This window comes from Athene cunicularia, assembly GCF_003259725.1.
Source record: "Athene cunicularia isolate RWA chromosome Z unlocalized genomic scaffold, athCun1 chrZ_part4, whole genome shotgun sequence".
Taxonomy (NCBI): domain Eukaryota; kingdom Metazoa; phylum Chordata; class Aves; order Strigiformes; family Strigidae; genus Athene; species Athene cunicularia.
In genome coordinates, this window is record NW_020799145.1 from 1,892,194 (window position 1) to 1,913,959 (window position 21,766).

The window sequence follows — 21,766 nt, forward strand, 5'->3', positions numbered from 1 at the left end:
CCTGACTCAAAGCTGAAGAGTGCTGGTGTCACTGATTTTATAGACCTGCTATTGTGAAGCAGGCAGACAGACAGGGCCAAGCAAATACAATGCAGATATAATATGGGAAGCAAGAACCAGATCTAGAAATAAATGTCAGAAAAGCAGAGGTCATGTAGCTGCAGTTGCAAACTGACAGAGAGAGGTGTAATATGCATATGCACGAAGCAAAAAAAAATTCACAACAGCACAGCCTTAGGAAATCCACTATGGATTACAGGTTTAGAAATATGGGGTCAGAAAATTCACTTCAAGGAGCGTGGCACCCCTTCTTCCCTCCTCAAAGGTAATACTCAGGCTCTGGTGTGAAACTGGATACGCCTACAAGTACATTGAGGTGGAGGAGGTACATCTTATTCCCTATGGACCTGGCAGATGCCAGGCTGTTCTTTCAGATTTGCGATGTAGCATAGCATGAGACCTGCACCTGAGGGTAATTCAGCTGCAAAGAAGAAAGCAATGTCCATACTTTCTCCATTTTGGCAGCACAAAAAAAATTCTCAAAGCAACACTGGCAGCTGAACTCTGTCAGCAAGAAAAGTGCTTATTCCCATGAAGTTGTAATGCTCAGAAAACATAATGACTATCAGTTCCACAGACCACCCTCCTGTGGCAATAGGTATGTTACTATCACGGTTCGGGTTCTGCTTCCAGTATACTTCCACCTTCTCTACTTACAGCTGATATTCATTCCCACTCATTAAGTAAAATTTGCTCTTGCTGCTGCTTGTGTGTGCTTTTTAATGTTTGTTTGTGTTCACTGCAAGGCTGGGACCAGCTGCCTCTGTCTGAAGAGCTAATATTTATGAATGAGCCATTGCATACAACAGGCAAGGCCAAGTGGAAAGCCCAGCAATATGCAATACAGAAAATACTGGTTGATTCTTCTGAAGGTTGTTTCCAGGTTAATCACTTTGTTCTTCAGCATCACACCCATAAAAAAAGGGTTATGAATGCATTAGAGGAATATAGTATTGTTCTTTTTTTTATGTGTCTTTTTTTTTATACGTGTTTGTTGCTGTAATGCATTCACTTGCTGAAACACGTACTAGACATATCTATTTCCCCACAGTTTTTCTACACACATGAATCACCTGACACAGCTATTTCTGGATATGTAGCCTGCTGAATATCACAGCTATCGCTGTTGACCATGTTAAGACTCAGGCTCATAGGCAGATCCCTGCAGTTTAGCAAGTCATGCCATGTGAGCAGAGCTGTGGTATCTTTGTCCATACCCATAGCATGTAGGAAACACAAGGCATTCAATTTATTTAAGCTTACAATGCAAGAGGGATAAGTGAAATTCACATTATTTTGCCTTAGCTGTGGATGCAGAGCTTGCATACAGACAGCCTTCATGGCTCAGCTGGTGCCTATTGGTCTCATATATATTGGTAACACTGACTGTGTGTGCACCCTCAGGCTCATGTGCCTTCAGATCATAAAAAGTACATCCAAGACTGGAGAGCCTCTTTGCAATATGATTTCATCCTATTTAGTGTCTATGCTATCCTGTTTTCTATATTAGCTCTGTCCTGTCTACTGTGGGGCTATCCAGCTCTTGCGTGTGTTGGGAGACACCTGGTAGGCAGAGAGGCAATTCCTGTTTTCTTTTCCTAAGTTTAAGTGCTTTATGTGCCTATGTCCTGTCACTGGCAGACTGATTCTCTATGGTATCTCTCTCCTCATTGTACTGATGTCTGTATATGTGTGTGAGGTGACCCATTGCTTGCACAGATTACTCATGATGCTCTCTTACTGCTGTCCATGTCTATGCAAAGGTTGGCTTGCTGCTTGCTGGGATTCCAGAGAAAAGCTAGTTTGCATGTCCATGTCTTCTTCTGAAGACCCTTCTCTTTCTTCCTTCATGTAGTGGCTGCTCTATAGCAATTGCCTGAAGCAGATCCAAATTAAGACAAAACAATCCAGAATCCCAAGTCTTGGTCCCTTTTCACCTCCCAGGGACTGTATGGGCTAAACTCCTTGGATTATGCAGAGAGTCAAAACACAGGGAAAACCAGCTTGCTTTCTCTGTCTGATTCTCCACATCTCCTATGCCTCACTTCATCTCTTGTTACAGCATGGCTTCTTCAAAATGGTGAATCAATATTTGTTGGCTTTTCCTCTCCCACTTCATTGCAAGATCTCAGCCAAACCATATTCCTTAAACAACACATGATTTGGCTGAGATTTAATAGAACAGGCATCAGTCCATTACAGTATCATTTATTGTTTGCTGCCCAGAGATCTGGGCTCTTCCTAGCCCCTGGTAGTTATAATACTTTCCTATTTATTAAAAGAACTGTTTTATTCTGGCATTCTTTAACACATCTGTATACTCCTTGCAGTCTTCTGATGTTTTCAGATGTGCAGTTTAGGGCAGAATTCCAAGAGTTTTCGGCTTTGTAGCCAGAATCATATCTTGAAAATGAGTAGTGCCTAGTAAGAGCTGACACATACACAGATGCCAATGCACTTCACATGACATAGGTTTAAGAGCTGGGGCAAGTTGCTCTGGACTTTGTTTGACTAGCCCCTGCTGTGTTCCTTTGGGGTAATTCTGTCTGTGTATGCTTTTATGTGACATCATGACAGGGATAAATATGCAAAAATTCAGAAGTACCTGGGGACCAGCTACAGTAAACTTTGTGGGTTTGCCTGTTTAAAAAGGTGTGATTTACAATCAATAGAAGTTCACCGGGAGAGGGAAGAGATAACATGGAGTGGCAGAGGTGGGAAGAGATACTAAGGACTTGCTGATACACAGTCAGCAAGGGTAGCTCATGTAGCTTGTCCTAGGTCTCTGGGCTCAGGTGTGTTGCTGCAGCCATCAGGTGCACCCTTTGGACATAGATCACTGCTGTTGCCCGGGTTGACACAGCATAGCTGCTCAGGTACCAAGTTGCCAATTTAACCCTAGGTTTTGAAGCCTGTCCCTCTTCCTCTTGCCTACATCTGGAGCTGTTTCTCTCTATGTTTTCTTGTAGGTTCAAGCAAAACTGATGCATGGAGGCAGGGGATTGCACAGGCACATGAGCTCCACCACAACATGTGAGTAGGAAGAGACATGAGTGGCTGGGTGATGCTGATTAGTCCACCCTTCAGCCATCCTCTCCTCCTACAGCAGGGTTTGCAGGTAAAAAACCAAACAAGCAACAAAAAAACCAAACAAAATTATCAAGACCACAACAAAACACCCCACCCCCCAAACAAAACCAGAAATAGAGAAAGCAACAAAAAGGGAAACATTTGTTCAGAAGCAGCATGGCATTCTGAGGGCTGAGAAAATCTGCCAGGGTGGTAGGTTACAAAGATCCCTGAAATCACAGAGCAGGAATGATCCTCTTACTGATGTTTGCATTTGAGTCTAACTAACTGAGCTGGGTGAAGATGAAAGGTAGAGTGAAGGTTGCTTCAGCTCTGAGCAGATCTGGTATTTTGGCAAAGCTCTAACTCTGAGGTTTGGGTTGGTTTTTTTTTTCATTTTCTTTTTTTTTGATGGTCACTCTTTATAAAGAATTGATGTGCGGAGAGGCAGACAGAACAGAATCCTAATTTTCCTACTCCCTGAGTCATCCCTCACAGTTTTAGCAGACTTTTGCAGCCAGTCAGTCTACCTTCAGCCCTATTATGCCTTTTGAGTGCCCTAATATGATAAGCAGGATATTAGTAATTATTATGTTATTAATGATCACCATTAGCAGTATTTTCCACATTGTCAGCATAGATTGAGAGTCACTGGAAGTTAATGAAAGAGCCTGGCTGTACCCTTGAAATAAACCCCCATGTAATTTTTCAGTGCAATTCCCCTATGGATCGCTAAACATGTTATTTCAGGTCTCTAAGATGTTAAAGCAGTTTAAGGCCCACTTTTTAGCACAATGGCAGAATTGCAGAGTGAAGTTCTAGGGTAATTTTTCAAGTAGGTCAGAGTAGATGATCTTACAGGCATTTCTTGACCTCCAAAACCTACTAATCTATGAACAGTTCCTCTAGTGAGGTGGGAACTAAACCCCTGAGGCCTTACAGAGCCATATCAATTCTTTAAGGTAGTTTTAATTAAAAAGCTCTCATTTTTTCTAACAAAAACAAAACAAGCATACTCAACTCTGAGGCTGATTTGTTCAGTGAGAAAGCTTTGTAGTTATATGGTCCCCTATCTTGGGAAAAGGCAGAACTCCTTAAGATGAAGACTTGCAAAGACTCATTTTCTCATAATCCTCTTCCTTTTTAACTTTAGTTTTCTCCAGTGAAAATACTTTTCTCAGGAGGCCGGTATCCAGAGCACTGTCTGATTGACTGGACAGCATTCTCCACTGTTACTGACTGCCAGGTTTTCATGTTTCTTGTTTTACCCATAGAATCATAGAATATCTCAAGTTAGGAGGAGCCACATAAGGATCTTCAAGTCCAACCCCCTGCTTCTCTCAGAACCACCTAAAACTAACCTACATGACTAAGAGAATTGTCCAGATGATCCTTGAACTCTGACAGGCTTGTTGCTATGACGACTTCCCTAGGGAGCCTGTTCCAGTGACCAACCACTCTCTTAGTGAAGGACCTTTTCCTGATATCCACTCTGAACTTCACCTGGTGCAGCTTTGTTCCATTTCCTTGTGTCCTATCACTGGTCACCAGAGAGAGGAGTTCAGCACCTCCTCCTCCACTGCCCCCTTTGAGGAACTTGTAGACTAAGATGAAGTCACCCCTCAGCCTTCTCTTCTCCAAGCTGAGCAAACCAAGTGACCTCATCCACTCCATGTAAGTCTTGTCTTTGAAGTCTTTCACCATCTGGGTCACCTCCCTCTGGACACAGTCTAACAGTTCAGTGTCCTTCTTATATTGAGGCACCCACAACTGCATACAGTACTTGAGGCTGGGCCTCACCAGTGCGGTGTAGAGAGGACAGTCACCTCCTTTGACCAGCTGGCTATGCTGTGCTTAATGCACCCCAGGACACCGTTGGCCCTTTTGGCTGCCAGGGCACACTGGTGACTCATATTCAACTTGCCATCAACCTAAAGCCCCAAATGTCTTTCCATGGGGCTGCTCTCCAGCCTCTTGTCCCCCAGTTTGTACACACAATCAGGATTACCTCATCTCAGGTGGAAAACCCCGAACTTGCTCTTGTTAAGTTTCACATGGTTGGTGATTTCCCAGATTTCTGGTCTATCCAGATTTCTCTGTAAGTCTTCTCTATGGGATTCCACAGCTCCCTCAAGTTTAGTATCATCATCAGACTTACTTATGTTTGATTCCTGTGTCCAGATCATTTATAAAAATATTAAAGAGCACTGACCCTAGAATCTAGTCCTGGGAAATCTCACTGGTGACTGGCCTCCAGGCTCATGTAACCCCATTTACTAAAATTCTTTGAGCTTGACCCATCAGCCAGCTTCTCACCCATCATATTATGGACTAGTCTAGCTGTGTGCTGGACATTTTGTCCAGAAAGATACTGTGGGAGACAGTATCAAAAGCTTTGCTAAAATAAAAATTCTCCACGTCTACTGGCTTACTTCAGTCAATTAGATGGGTGAACTTGTCATAAAAGGAAATTAATTTGGTTAAGCAGGACTTTCCTCTCATGAACCCATGCTGACTATGACCAGTGACTGCACTATGTCTCAAGTGTTTTTCAGTAACTCCCAGAATAACCTTCTCCATAATTTTAACAGGCTCTGAAATGAGACTGACAGGTCTGTAATTACCGGGGCCTCCCTTCTTCACCTTCTTGAAAATTGGGACATTTGCCAGCTTCCAGTCAACTGGGACCTATCCAGATTTCCAATAATGTAAAGAGTTCCCACAATAACATCAGCTATCTCTTTCAGCACCCTGAGATGAATCCCATCAGGCTCCACAGATATGCATTCATCTGGAACAGCAAGTCTTAAAACAAGTTCAGGGTCAGCTGGGAGTTTATCACTCCTCAGTGATGATCTTCCTACATAGGGCTCCAGGGGTCTCAGGGCGCATCTTCAATGTTAAAACCAGAGTCAAAGAAGGCATTAAACTTCTCTGCTTTTACTACATACCTATTTGTGAGGTGACCAGCCTCATCAAGTAATGGACTAATGTTACCTCTGATTCCCCTTTTGCTGTTAACAAATTTTAAAAAGCCATTTTTGTTGTCCTAACTAGCTCCTTCAGCAGCCTGAAGTCTGCTCTTACCCATACAAGATAAGATGCAATTCTTATTAATGACATTTATGAAGATAAGCAGCACACTTAATAAGGTAGCTAAGGAAAAATAAAGGGGGGGAGGGGGGGAAGTATTTTCTGGTCGTGTCATTTTCTTATCTATCTGGGCTATGAGTTTAGCAACACAGAACCGAGTCTCACCCCAAACAAAAGAACATAGGTAAAGCAATTTTATTTTATCTATTTTGTCAGTTAGAGGCAAGTTTGAGAGTATACCAGGTGCCTAAGAGCTATGTTCCCAAGAATATCTAGATCAAAGAGATTAGTCTGAGCAGAAGTGAAGCTAACAATCTTTCTTTGCTTAGTAGTGATGTCCAAGACCTTAGTTCAGGTGCATCAGGTGTTGGCATCTGACAGTCATTAAGTTCACCTTGTAGAAGCTCCTGCTACTGCAGTATGGTATGAGAAATAATCTCCTGAGTAGTGAGCAATAAACCTTATTGGATACTCCTCAGAAGTGAGACCAGGGAGCCTGACAAAAAGCAAAAAGAAATGCTACGGTGGAGGCTGACAACAGGAATATAGTTACAGTTTAGCCTGTATCTTGATTAAGAAACATTCAACAATTGTTAGTAAAATGATGGCATTGCAGACTTTTTTTCTTATGTCTGAATTAGTTTGCTTAGAAGAAAGAAATAGTCTTGGACATTAATTTGCATTAAGGTTGCTAACAAAGGACTCATCATGGCATGGTTTAATGTTCAAAGTAAACTTCAAAGCAGATTGGTATCTGTAGTAAGGCACACTGACAGTCCTTATTAATTAGGGGCCTTGCCTTTTTTGCATTAAGAAAGACAATGGGCAGTGGAGACAAATTCATGAAGCAAACAACTTTCAAGCACAGCTAAATACCTATTGCCAATAATCCAGGCCTTGTCACAGTGTGACCTGAAGAAATTTAGAGCTATTCAATATGACACACCCATTAGGATGCAGCCTGAGAAAAAAAGTATTGCAAAATGCTCAACTACGATGTCTTCCTGTTTGTAAAGAGATAGTAAATATAAAAGCTGGGGATAGGGAAAATAGGAAAAAGAAGGGTTATTCTCATAACAACAGCAATTGCTTCACATGGGACACCACCAAAACAAAAGTTTTGGGGTCTGCAGATGCAAGACCATGAGATTAATGACAGAAATACAGAAGCTTGAGGACAACAAAGGAAAAATACTGCTGCAGAGGCTCTGGTTTACACTGTCTGAGCAGCTTGTGTGAAGGGGTAGGGACCTGCAAGCGGAAGGCACACTATGGGATTGCAGATGTAAAGTCTTCCAGACCAGCAAGAACGTTGCCAAAGCTAGCATTCTTCTTGTGCCTTGTTCCTTCCTGCACCAGCCTGGATACAGGTGGAATAACAAGCTGGTATTAAGAAGCTGTAACTCAGGGGCTAAGAGCATACCAAAGGAGCCATTCCTTTATTGTGTGTATCCTCTGCTTTACAGGAGCTCTAGCTCAGATGAAATGTTCCCAGTGACAAAGGGAAGTAACCCGTCTTTCAGGATGCTCATTGTTACTGGAGATGCTTGCACCACCTCAACCAAAGCTGAGGATGAAACCTCCATCAAAACAAAGAGAAAGCATCTCTCCTGTCGTGCTAGGTGCCTTGTGTGTCTTTGTGCTATTAAACATGCCCTTCAAGAGAAACAAGAGTGGCTTTATTCTGTTTCTCAGAAGTTAATGAAGAGTCTGAAGTGAAGTAGCTTGCTGGAAACCCCTTCACAGCCCTGCCCTTTACTTCCACTGTGTCCAGAGAAGCATGAGACCTGTGCTCCTAGAGCACAGCCAAAGCTTCAGGCACAGACTGCTACTTTCCTCAGCCATTAACCAGATGGAGGTATTCTAACTGGGAATAAAGGGACAATTTTTACTTGCTCAAACATTTTAAGAGCTCCTGTAGTAAATTCCTACCCATTATCTGTGTATCAATTATTCATTATTTTCACTAATGAAAACCAAGAGATGCTATACTCATGTAGATTAAAAAAATCTGTAACGTTCTTTTTCTCTCCCCCTTTCTCTCCTGCCCTCTGCTCCTCATACATTTTCATTTTGAGATTATTCTTAATCCATATATCTTTGAATTGGGAAAATGTAGGGGGTTTTTTATTAGCAATAATTTTTTTCCCCTACAGATTTTTTCATAGATTTATGGATCCATAATCATTCACGTCACAGCCTGAGGGACCTGAGGCTGGAACAGGATAATAGCCCCTAAATCCCCTTCTCTAAGCACTCAGATCTTCCCTGTCAGCAAGATTAAAACGGTCAACCAGCAGTCTTCATGTGTCTGTATCCCACAAAGAGCTTTCACAACCACTGGAGTGGTGGCTGGCAGGGAGAAAAATGCAGAATCGCTGCTGTGCATGATACTACGGAGATAAAGAGAGAAGAAAACAGGATTGTCAGACTTTGTAGTGTTGGAAAGGACTGCTGTTAATTCCTTGATTAGGTGAATGCAAAGAGGGGAGAGGAGTAAGGAAAAAAAGTATGTTGCAGTTTAACATGCAGCGACAGTTTCCTTTCCTAAAACATAAAGGCAAAGAGAGAGAAACATCAGATGTCCTCCCACAGACTGACAAGGGGAAGGATAATGCAGGAATGAATGTAGACAAACAGAGTGGCTTTTCTGCTACTGCTCCATTGAACTCCCAGCCTCTACTGCTCCTGGGACCTGAGGGGAATTACAACTATTATGTGGACGATGAAGATGAGGAAGAGGAAGAGAAGGAACAAGAAAAATGGCCAAGTGGAGACCCGTTTGAGGGAGAAAACAAGCCCTCATCATCCATTCCTTGCTCCCCTGCCCTTTCCTCTGGAGCCCCGACCACAGCTTCCACTTCGTCTGTGCTGAACATCAACGTCGGCGGCCAAAGCTACCGCCTCACCTACCAGGCAGTGGCCATCTATCCCAAGACCCGCCTGGGCCGCCTGGCTACCTCCACTGACCGTCGCTGCCAGCTGGGCCTGTGTGATGACTACACTGCCCAGGTAGATGAGTATTTCTTTGACAGGGACCCAGCTGTCTTCCAGCTGGTGTACAACTTCTATGCCTCAGGGGTGCTGCGTGTGCGGGACGAGCTGTGCCCTCGTAGCTTCTTGGAGGAGTTGAGCTACTGGGGTGTGCGGCTCAAATACACCCCTCGCTGTTGCCGCATCTGCTTTGAGGAGCGCCGTGATGAGCTGAGCGAGCAGCTGAAGGTCCAGCGTGAGCTGCGCTCCCAGGCAGAGGCTCAGGAGAATGAGCAGCTCTTCCACCACATGCGCTACTATGGTCCCCAGCGCTGGCGCCTCTGGAACCTCATGGAGAAGCCCTTCTCCTCTGTCACCGCCAAGGTGATAGCAGTTGCCTCCAGCTTCTTTGTGCTTATCTCTGTGGTGGCCCTGGCACTCAATACAGTGGAGGAGATGCAGCAGGTAGACCGGAAGAGTGGGGAGAGCCGACCTGTCTTGGAGCACATTGAGACCCTGTGCATCGCGTTCTTCACACTGGAGTACCTGCTGCGCTTGGTCTCTACCCCAGATCTGCGCCGCTTTGCCAGCAGCGCCCTCAATGCAGTAGACCTCATTGCCATCCTGCCCCTCTACCTGCAGCTGCTGCTCGAATGCTTTGCTGATGATGACCAGCCCCGAGGTCGGGGCTCCCAGCATGAACATGATATTGAGAAGGTGGGACGGGTGGGCAAGGTGGGACAAGTGCTTCGCATCATGCGCCTCATGCGCATCTTCCGCATACTCAAGCTGGCCCGCCATTCCACTGGGCTGCGTGCCTTCGGCTTTACGTTGCGCCAATGCTACCAGCAGGTGGGCTGCCTTTTGCTCTTCATTGCCATGGGCATCTTCGCCTTCTCTGCCATGGTCTACACAGTGGAGCACGATGTCTCCAGTACCAACTTCACCAGCATCCCTCATGCTTGGTGGTGGGCTGCCGTAAGTAAACACATCTCACCTTACTGGGTAGCCAGAGACCCTCCCTCCCCTCCCCTTCCTTGCTAGAATCGCTGACAGTCTTGAAAATAGCAGGCTCAGATCAGTGAACATCTGCTCTGAGTCCTGAGCTTACAGGACATATGCACTCACTCACGCACACACATGCTCTCATTCACCTCTGTTGTAAGCTTGTATAAAGGCTTAACCAGGCAGTGCTGAAATTGCCATCCAATCAAATGCAGATAGCATTTGCACTTTTAAAGAAGAAGTAAGCAAAGAGACAGGAAAGAAAAATATTTCCCTATCTAATCCCATTATTAAAAAAAAAAAAAAAAAAAAAAAAAAAGTCAAAAACCCCACAGCTTTTATCAGATTAGCTGGTTGCGGGTAGGCACAGGATTTTCACTCTTTTTCTTTTTGCAGAGCTACTGTGACCCATCATACAACTGCAAGACGATAAAACATAGTATATTAACTATAGTCTGGTCACTAAAAGTTGCAAAGCTGAAGCTATCCCAGAGCTCTGGCCATTAAAATTTAATTAGGATTTACACACAAGGGTTTGTGTAAAAATCACACAAAAAATGTGTCCTTAGGTGGCACATGTAAGGCACACGTTTGCACACACACACAAAACATTGTCATTTATACTGTGACAGACTTACAGAGGAATAAATACAAAAAGGAGAATAGCTCAGGGGGTTGATAATGGGATAAACTGCCTTCTACATCTAGGTCACTGGTTTGAATCCTACATCAGTCAGTACTGAGAGCTGGTTCATGTCACCTTGAATCATTTTTTGCAACCTCTGCCAGAAAGAGTGTGATTTTAGTCCTATCCCAAGAACTTGGAGTGAGGGTAACTGTCTGAGTTTCAGCTGTGAAGCCTCAGAAATTAAGAGAATGACCTCGTTTCTAGAGACTGTTACTGGGTTAGTGCTCTAAAGCATTTGGGCATGTCTCCTTCAGAGGCCTGAACTATCACTGATCTGTACTATACTGTGTTAAGTGAAGGGATGTTTTTGAGGCAGCGTTTTCCAGGGTGTTGTGTTCATATATTTCAGGGGCATGAAGATTTAGCTGGGAACACAATGTCATGAGAGTTTAAAGTCCTCCACCTTGCTTAAATGCCTCCTGGCTCAGTCATGTCCCAGTAGAAATATCACAGCATCCCAAACACAAAATTCATATCTAAAGGGTTAGGGAAGCCACTCAACTGCAGACTTGAATTATATTAACACTCGAGGATGGACATACATTCACTTATAGAATGCTAACCAATACTTCTCAAACTATTGTGAGATCAAAATTATAGTTATAGCCTTCAAGGTGAGTTGTGAAGAGGAACTCTTCTGGGTTTATCAATACTAGCAGACAATGGAGAGGGAGGCGCAAGCTATAAGTAAATGCTTAACAGGTAATCTTCATGTGCAAGTATGGCAATTTCACAGTTATCATTTTTACAGCAATGTTTTGGCAGGGAGGAGGGTGACTTTATCAAGGGCTTTGGGGAGAGGGGGAAGTGATCCCTGCCTGTGCTGCTGCCTACAGCATTTCAGAGATGGAAAACAACAGCTCTGTTATGCTGCAGAAGGTGTGTGTATCTATAGCAGCCTGGACCAAATCAGAGGGTAGCTAAGATGTTGCAGCTGCTGAGAGAAGGCAAAGGGCCCATACCTTGGCTGCCCACAACTCTAAGGCTTGTTCTAGTCTGGCATCAAGTACATGACATTTTGTAGCAGCTGATGCTGGCCTCCATAATCTATTTTTATGGTAGGGCCCCAGGAGCACCTCTGACCTCTGGGCCTGGCTATAGGGTTGACTATGTCCCAGTAGCTTCCCTAAGGAAAGAAGCCCATGCAAATGGACTGGAAAGGAATCAGAAGATCTCATGCTAGTTGATCAGCATAGGCACTGAATGCACCAAGCTGCATATGGGGCCCACAGGACAGCAACCCCAACCCATCCAAGGTTATTTCTCCGGGACAGCAGCCCTGGGAGCCCATGTCCTGCAATTCTGGTTCAGTGACATGTGTTTTCCTGTACGTACATTTGTTGTGATTCAGTGCATGGCAGAAAAACTGGCCTTACAGACACTCATAGACATTTATGTATGTACCTCCATATATCCTCTAAGCTGGGACATGGGAAGGAGGAAAGAAACTGCAAATAAAGGAAAGGGTCCTGTAACATGACCTTCAAAGGTAATCTTTAAATCATGTACACAGATTATGAAAAAAAAATGGGCTTCATAGATTATTAGAATAAGGACAATACCCTTATATTTTCATTTCTGAACATGAGAGGGTTCTGTAATATGACCTTCACAGGTCATCTTTAAGTGGTATACACAAGCTATGAAAAAAATCAGGCTTCATACATTACTAGAATAAGGACATTACACTTAGATTTTGTTTTCTGAATGTGCAGGATATATGCAAAATCTTTAGAGCTCGTTTTTGCAAGCTATACCATAATAATCATTTAGATACAACTAAGAAACCTATATGACTATGAGTATATGAAAAAGGCCTATTTAGTTGAGCAAGTGTCTCCAAACAGGAGCTGTCGCATGCACATTACTATTCCAAGGCATAAAACACGTTAAAAAGTCTATTCATTCTTTAAGAGTGAAAATTAAGATATCTGAATCACTCAGATTTTCTTAAAATCCAATAGCATTATCAGGCTCACACACACAGAAGTATCCCTCCCAAACCATAACAGGCAATGTAAAAGACTATGCCAGTGGAACAGAAGCTTATCACAGGATAATGGTTTTGTCCTGGCTGGTAGAGATAAACATCTTGCCTTCATCTCAGTATTTATTTTTAGAGATATTTATCCTGTATTATCATTCAAATCCAGTGACTTAATTTCCACTAAACCAAGTGGCTAATCCTTTTTATTCCACAGGAAACACCAGGTGCATCCTACAAACGTGCTTACGCAGTGCTGTCTCATGTTCCCTAATGCTTTCTTCATTTGAAATAACTTTTTATTTAGCATGTTAGGGGATGGCAGGCTGCACACTGTGACCTTCCAAAGACTTATTTCAGTGCTAAAGCCACAAGGGCATTACACTGAAAGTCCTACTGCCTGTGGTTTATTTCTGACAAAGTTTTAGATTGCTGTTTCATAGATACACACAGCACGCTGAGATACTGTGAAAAAAATTAAAGAAAATTAATTGACTGAAAAAGACCCCTTGCACAGAGTAGGAAGTGCCAGAATGAAGAAGCCTACAAATTTTACCTGCCGGAGAAAAATAAGTTATATTTATTAAATACAAAAATTACAAAAAATCAAGATGTGTGCAGTGGAAGTATATAAATTAGGGCTTATGCTGACTCTTTGGTAGTACATAATTCATATGTAACATCCCCACAATCAAACATATATGAATTTTTGAAACTAAATTTTACAGAAAAAATATTGCAGTACTTAATATAGTACAAGGTCCATATAAAACATAGTTCCTTCATACATTCATAGGCTAAAAAGAGGTAGTGCTGATGGCTAAGAATAAAAAAGTCTGTGAAACTATGTAGGCAGTGGTGGCAAAATGTACATATTCATATAAAGTGAATATATTAAATACTATCACTCCCACCAAAAAAAAAAAAAAAAAAAAAAAAAAAAAAATCCACAACAGTTTTACCAACCCCCAAACCCTTCTTCAAAGGGGTATTCTGCAAAAATTTCCCACCTATGTACCTGTCAGCTAAACCAGACAGGAATATTCTTTACTGAAGGCACACGTAGACCTTATTTTGTAATCTCTGACATACAGCTGAGCAAGAAGATCAAACAATTTAGCACTATAAATATAGATGTTGAAAGCATACACTGTGAGCAAAACCTTTCACGCAACAGCAAAAGATCTTTGTTTTTTCCAGAGCTCCTTGTAGGTATGTAACCATTAAAGGGGATTTTATCTAGAAACTTCAAAGTCTTGGGTAACTTCCTCCTATAGTGCAACATTATAAAAATACATTTCACAATTAGCTGAAGCTTTTCATGTGTTTTTCATTAGTTCCTAAAATATATATGACAAACAAAGGTAATACTCAAAATGCAACCCACAGAATAAGTCCCCAAATACCAGGCTTTATAAGCAAACTGGATTTAGACATAGGGCATCTGTTCTAAGTGACACGATGTTGTGTTCAGTTTTGGGCCCCTCACTCCAAAAAGGACATTGAATGACTCGAGCGTGTCCAGAGAAGGGCAACGAAGCTGGTGCAGGGTCTGGAGCACAGGTCGTACGGGGAGCGGCTGAGGGAACTGGGGGTGTTTAGTCTGGAGAAGAGGAGGCTGAGGGGAGACCTCATCGCCCTCTGCAGCTCCCTGAAAGGAGGGTGCAGAGAGCTGGGGATGAGTCTCTTGAACCAAGTAATAAGTGATAGGATAAGAGGGAATGGCCTCATGTTGAGCCAGGGAAAGTTTAGACTAGATACTAAGAAGCATTTCTTTCCAGAAGGGGTTGTTGGGTGTTGGAATGGGCTGCCCAGGGCAGTGGTGGAGTCCCCATCCCTGGAGGTGTTTAGGAGTCGGGTCGATATAGCGCTGAGGGATCTGGTGTAGTTGGGAACTGTTAATGTTGGGTTGGTGGTTGGACTGGATGATCTTCAAGGTCTTTTCCAACCTAAACGATTCTGTGATGAGGGAGCAGGGCTGCAGTTAGCACTGGATTTGCATAGTCAGAGAGTCTTTTCTATCCACTCACCACAGCCTGCTGGACAGGCTGGTATGAAAATTGTTTGGAAATTTCTTCTGAAGGACAAAACTTTTAAAAATTCTCCTGAATGGTGTCAAACTGCACTGTTGTCTTTCTTTACTGCATGAGAGGAATTTATTTTTTTTTAATTAGGGATTTTTGCATAAAACGGAGGGTACAGAAAAAAAGGCATCAGATATATGATGCAAAGTGCAAAACCACCAACTTTAAAATTGTCCCTGAACTCTGAACTTATTTGTTTTCATGTTTCTTCTCAGCTAATAAGCTGAATGTTGGTTTGCCTATAGGTCAGCATCTCTACAGTGGGATATGGAGACATGTGTCCAGAAACTCACCTTGGCCGCCTGTTTGCTTTTCTTTGCATTGCATTTGGAATAATTCTGAATGGCATGCCCATCTCCATTCTCTACAACAAATTCTCAGACTATTACAGCAAGCTGAAGGCCTATGAGTACACAGCTCTCAAGAAAGAAAGGGGGAAGGTGGACTTCACACGGAGGGCCATGAAGAAAATATCTGAATGCTGTGGAGAAGGTGCAACTCACTCTTTGTCACAGCACTGATACAGTTTGTGCTTTGGATACTGGGAGGGAACAGAGAAGCTGAAGGAGAAAGAAGAAAAACAGAACAGCCAAGCTAACTGAAGATAAACTGAAAAGGTCAAAAGTAACAAAAATATATGGTGAAATCAGTTTTGAAGGGAATTGTTTTAAAAAAAAAAAAAGTTTCAGATGGGGGGGGGGGGGAGGGGGCTTTGATAGGCTGTGAGCAGCACTTTTATGTGCTCATCAACTACATTGAATAACATTCTTCAGATTAGCCACCCAGAAATTCTGAATTAGACCCACATTAGATGTAAAGTCCTGCTACTGATTAGACCCACAATAAAGACCCATCATAATCAAATAAAAGAAAACAAATTGCTGCCGTTAAGGGTCAGCCAGCTCACTGCTGTCAAGGCAGTCTCAAAAATTAAACAAATAGAATGCCCAATATACTCACTGCATTGCTGAAATTAGTTTCACACCAGCTTTCAAAACCAGGAAAACAGTCTAAAGCATTTACCTGAATTTATACTCCTTAAGATTTCATCTGCTATTTCCACTGTCAGATAGCTATGCATCACTGTTTCAATTCATTTTTCAAATGCAGTCCTGCACATGATTCCCATTTTCATACCTAGTCAAGCAACACACTGCTTTTAGTATTCCTCACCACCACCATCTCCACATGAATCTTTCATTATGCCAAGAACTAGTGAAGAAGTCTGGAGTTTAAGTTGATAAATGTCATTGATCAATTTTGAAAACATTTCCAAACCAAAACCTTCTTCAGATATAGGATTAAGTGGTAAACTAAATTTATTTCACAGAGTTTAATGTGTCTACTTATAAAAAAAAAAAAAAAAAAATCAAATGAAACATGTAATGGATAATACCTCATAAAGACTTTTCATACAAAGGATCTTATCAACACTTGTCTGTAACTAATTTTAAATTTAATTTAGCATCAAGATACTTTGGTACATACAGTCATTAAGGACCCAATTCAGACACCTTAGCTCACCCCCAGGAGTACTTTGCTTCCTAAAATTACCAAGCCTTGCACAGCTCGATGCAATTTCTCATGCATCAGAAATTCACCCCAAAACCTATGAAACAAATAACCACAACAACAGCAATTAAATGAAATCAGAGTTTCATGAATTAGTTCACAGCATCTAAGAAGTATTCTTTTTACATAAGAGCAGTCATACCTGTTTAGAAATAGTAAAAACATCTGAAAAAATAGTTACTTTATTGGTACCTAGATACCATCTATAAAAGAAACATTTTAAAAAGGGGTAACAGACACAAAAGTACCAGTCACTGATAGGGCCCATGGCTGTTATTCAGCAGCACTCTCGCTGCAAACCAGTCTGATGGTAGAGGTGCATTTTAAAATTCTTGAACTCTCACGTTATGTCTGCGCTACCCTGCTGAATACAAATGGCCACATTCAAATCTCAGAGCCACACTTGAGACAATGATGTGAAGCTAACTCTTGGGACAGCTGAGGGTGAAAAAGTTCATTAATTTTGCCACATCCATGTAAATTGTGTAGGAACAACAAATTGTGTAGGAACAACACATCCATGTAAATTGTGTAGGAACATTTCTCCTTTCAATGGTAAGAAGGTAATTAGTAACCAAGTTGCTCTTCTCATTCTCTACCTCCAGCAAACGTATCATAGGCCCATCTGTCATTTTGTTCTTTAGGAATGACAGTCAGCACATTGTGTGCTGATCAGCTCTGTTAAAAGCTAAACCATGTCTTTAAGGCACAGCTGAGTCCTGGGAGATGAATGTGATAGATGTTTGCTGTTCTGGGCTGCACACAATGCAGCAGACACAGTCCTGGCACTCACTGAGAAGAATAGCTGCTTTACTTTGGCTCTAGGGATGGTACAGATTTGCATGAACCTTCCGCACAGCAACAGGACAAGGAGTTTCCTGAAACCACAGGAAGCTTCTCTCTTAGACCTCCATTGCAGTTCATTGAGGTGGCAGGTTACAAGCATGCAAAAATATAACTGGGTGTTCTTTTCAATGTGCAGCTTGGGTTAGATCCATTAAAAGGACATCAGTATTTATTGGTGATTAGCCAGCTTTCCAAGATATGGGAGACTCTAAATTAATTTCCTTGTCTGAAGGAATCAGTACTTGCACATACCATGCAGATGGAATGCAGATGCCCAGGCTTGCATGGCAAGCTCAGCAGCTTCTTGCCACCTAGAGAAATCCAGAGCCCGAGCACTTACTCTGCTGAGGCTGGATGTCCTCATAGTGTCAGACTTGGTACAAATCACCAGACTCATTTTCCACCTCACCATTACTCAAGTAGATGTTCTTCAAGACATATAAGGGTAAAAGCTTTCCACATAAAGCATGGGCAGGAGAAAAGGACTGCCTTCTGTTAATCGTGTCAGAATCGAATGTCCTCAGTGAGTGCTTTCTTATCTGTCCAACAAGACTTTAATGCACAAGTCCCATAGTACTTCTCTAACTGTTCAAATACATCTTCCAGTGGGCATCTCCCACCCCACTAGCTGAAGCTGCTCCACTTTGCACCAAGTAAATAATGAACCACCAGGTGATAGTAAAAGAATGACTGTACGGCTTGATGTTTGCAGCACTTGGCTGGGTGCAAAGGTGTGGGTCACAGGCCCTGCTTCAATAAAGAGCTATGGAAGTACCCTGACCAAGCACTAAAATCATCTCACTCACTGTCCTCTGGCTCAAGAAATCTTTGGTTGAAGGATTTAGTTCAGAAGGACTCCAGAATCGGTTCCTGCACACTGCAGCCACCCAAAAGTAAAACTCTTACTTAGAGCACCCTACAAGTTACTGGCCATGGGTGAAAACACTTCTGGTCATGGAGAAGATCAGTTTTTGTGCACTCAGAAGAAGACGACATTAAAAGCAGTACCACCAAGTCCTTTCTGGGTGCTCTGAACACCAAGGCCATCACAGTTTGAGCAGCTCAGCTTACCTAGTGACTGCTTCACTCACTTCTCAATGCACTTTGCCCCCTCATCCCTCTGTCACCCAGTCCCACCATCTCACTAATGGCAGCTTTGGTACTTTTTTGATTCCTCTACGCACTGACTCAACACACAAATGTGACAGTCCAGGGGAGCAGGTTTAGATTCTTGACTGATTCATGACCTAGCTCAATTTAGAGAGCTCTGACTAATGCTAGAGCCGACACAAGACACATGGTAGAATCGTGCAATCTGGAGGACAGACCTCTGGCAGCTGCCACATGAAATATTAAGCAGAAGACTACACAAAGTTTCTGTTTTTCTGTTTTGTAATATCTGGCTCACATTCCCTGTTCCATCCAGCAGGTGAATGGGTTCCTAGTGGAGCAGGGCATTTTCCAGCAAACTGGAAGTTAGTGTTTAGGGCTTTTTTTTTTCAATGAAAGACTCATCATTTGCTTCTCTGGAATACATTATGCAGTTTTCTGTCTTGTGTCTTATCTAATCTTATTTTAGGGGTGAGAAGCATAGGTCTGTGCCTCTCGGTAGAAAAGCATACACCTGAAGTTGAGGCACCACTATACAGCTGGACACTGACCTGCATGCCCAAAGCTCTGCCAGTACCAGCACGTTCTGTGGATGGCCACTAGCAAGGTCCTCCCACAAGGTCCTCTACCCCTGTGAGAGCCTGTCTGAGTCTCATACCATACAATGAGGACCTCTAGCCATCTCAGAGGAAGGAAAGAGTACATATTCCCACAGAGCACACTTCTGACAACCTGCAGAAGGCTGGCCAAACCTGTAACAGCTGGTTTTGAAATAAGATTAAGCATTACTGCCATTTTTTTTTTGACACAATGTTTCCTTCTGAGAATAAAGTTAATTTATTTTGCCACATCCACTAAGACTTTCAGTGGTATCATCACTGTCCCTCATTTACTCAAATTAAACAGTCAAATAGTACACATGATGACATCTAAAAACAATGCAAGCCGTGATTGTCTTGGTTACTTGAATGCCATGGGGCTTTAACAATCAAAGATTTCAGAATAACCACATCAAGGGAAAATATGCTTAAACACAAAGAAGATGGGCAATACTAATAAAGTTAAAGTAGATATGGTTTGATTCATGAGATGTAAATTTGGCACAGCTAAGGGTTTGAGGAAACAGGGTAAAGGATTCCAAACCACTGAGAAATTAGAAACCTCTCCGACTGTGGCCATGCTAAAGTCTTCTGTTTTAACTAATTGCAGATATCAATGAGCCCAGAGGGAGAAGGAAAAAATGTTCTATCATTATGTTCCACTACAGATTTAGCAAACGTGTTTTCTCTGGTACACAAAGAAACAATCTGTTTATCTGGATGGACTGCCTTCATTTTAGGACAACTAAGTGTTGCTTCTTCTACTCAATTTAGGCCTGAGAATTACTTTTAAAAAATGGGGGGGGGGAAAAAAAGAAAGGAAAAAAAACAAAAAGGAAAAAAAAAACCAAAAAGAAAACAGGGGTGGGAGTAGTAGAAATCTAGAGTCTCCCTACATGAAACAGTGGAAAGAATTCCAATTAGAATATGCTTTTGCACAAATCCTTGTCTTAGAAAAACATAACATTTTTTAATGCAATTCAGCAGCTGTTTGCTTTTCTCATTCAGAAAGATAGCACTTAAAGGGATAGCTACAGTAAATCATAGATTAATAGACATCTGGTGCTATTCCCAGGCTTCTAAGGCAAATAGTAATATTCAGTCTTTAAATATGTGTAATTTTAAATATTATAAACTAGGCATACATCAAAGTTTTTGGAGAAAAATAATGGCTGTCAATAAACGTAGGAAGGAAAAATTGCCTCCTTGCTTAAAAAACAGCTTTAACTGTTTAGAACATTCTGGTTTTATGTTATGTAAAAATATTTGATTCATGCTTATCTGATATTTACAAAACCTTTATTGATGTCTTTATTCAGTAGCAGAGAAATTACATGGCACTTGACTGTAATCCAGCTCTTTATCTTGGATTAAAAAAAGGGAAAGATCGGAGGTACTAGCTTTTTATGTACTTAGGTATTTTAATGGAAATATACTGAGAAAAATTAAAGCATTCTACAGATAGCTTCTGAGATAGAGATTATCAAGATTTTAAAATAAAACTTGTCAGAGTAATTCTACTCTATAAAATGACTCTGTACTGTCATTCTAACTTCTGAAGCAGATTTCCTCCATTTATGAGCAAAAGCATTTTCCCTCTATTAATAACCAGATAAACAAGTACCATACTTAAATGACTACTAATAAATGTTCTTCAGGCCACCACATACCCATGCAACACTATCATCCCATTTGCCAGTTCTAGCAGACTAAACTGTCTGAAAAGCACTTCAGCTACCAGCTGGCAAAGAGAAGGTAAACTTGCTTCAGCTGCAGAGCTAACATAGCTCTACATGGCTAAAACCAACTAGGACTGCCACTGAAAATGCCTGTCTGCAGAGGAACTTCAAAACCCATATAAGAACTGCCTTACTCAGTAGGACACTTAGGTTTTTCCTTACCAAAAACTACGTATGGAGGCAAAGGCATGGACTGCAGATGAATACAACAGCCCACCGACAACAGAAAGGCTGGGCTCTGAGGTCGAGTCGTTGTGATCAAGTCCTGGCATAAATCGGATCCACACTGACATCAAAGGGTGGGACTCCATGCTTCTCAAGTCAGCTCCAGCCAAGTCTTGCGGGTCAGGCTGGTCTGACTTTCCAATATATTAACATCCAAATAGTTAATTTGGGTAAAAAAACAGGAAAAATCCTCAAACAGACAAGTTCTAGAAATTCAGAAAAATTCAGGAAATTACACACAGGTGCGACAGCACGTCACGCTGTGATGGGGGGCGCAACGCCCTCCAAGAGGGCAAGACAGCCCGGTCTCTCTTTGGAAAGTACAGTCCCTTGCATGGAAAATTCTTCACTGCTGCCGCCCAGAGGTTACACGCTGCTAGATTCCCCCTTTCCTGAAAAATACCTGGTGCCTGCTACCCGCTATTTTAGCTCTCTCTGCTGCATCTTCTTCAGGTAGAGTGTACCAACTGCTTGAAGTTGTGTCAGCAAGAGTGTTCAAAATAACGTGAAATCTGTACTGCAAAAATCTGTATTATCACTTATGGACTAAATGAATATTCAATCTAATTCTGCATTAATTATACCGGTGATTAATTTTCCTATTCCTTTTGTTTCTAAAAGATGGCTCCAATGCCTAAAATGTTCCCCAAAATTCACAACAAAAATGAAGTGATTCCAGGCAGATATGAATGATGTCAGGGTATGTTTAATACTCAGTG

At 42.1% G+C, this 21,766-nt stretch overlaps 1 protein-coding gene across 1 annotated transcript; it reads left to right on the forward strand.

The window, feature by feature from the left end:
* The first annotated feature begins 8,493 nt into the window (after positions 1-8,493).
* On the forward strand, positions 8,494-15,565 carry KCNV2 (potassium voltage-gated channel modifier subfamily V member 2). The gene is made up of 2 exons (XM_026866785.1): positions 8,494-10,173; positions 15,202-15,565. The coding sequence occupies exons 1-2, from the start codon at positions 8,734-8,736 to the stop codon at positions 15,475-15,477; spliced, it is 1,716 nt and encodes a 571-aa protein (XP_026722586.1). The 5' UTR covers positions 8,494-8,733; the 3' UTR covers positions 15,478-15,565.
* The last annotated feature ends 6,201 nt before the right edge of the window (positions 15,566-21,766 follow it).

Excerpts from the sequence above, each read along its gene's own strand:
- KCNV2 (XM_026866785.1), top strand. The coding sequence starts at position 8,734 with ATGTTGCAGTTTAACATGCAGCGACAGTTTCCTTTCCTAAAACATAAA. Across the intron at positions 10,174-15,201 it reads ATGCTTGGTGGTGGGCTGCC|GTCAGCATCTCTACAGTGGG; the intron begins GTAAGTAAACAC and ends GTTTGCCTATAG.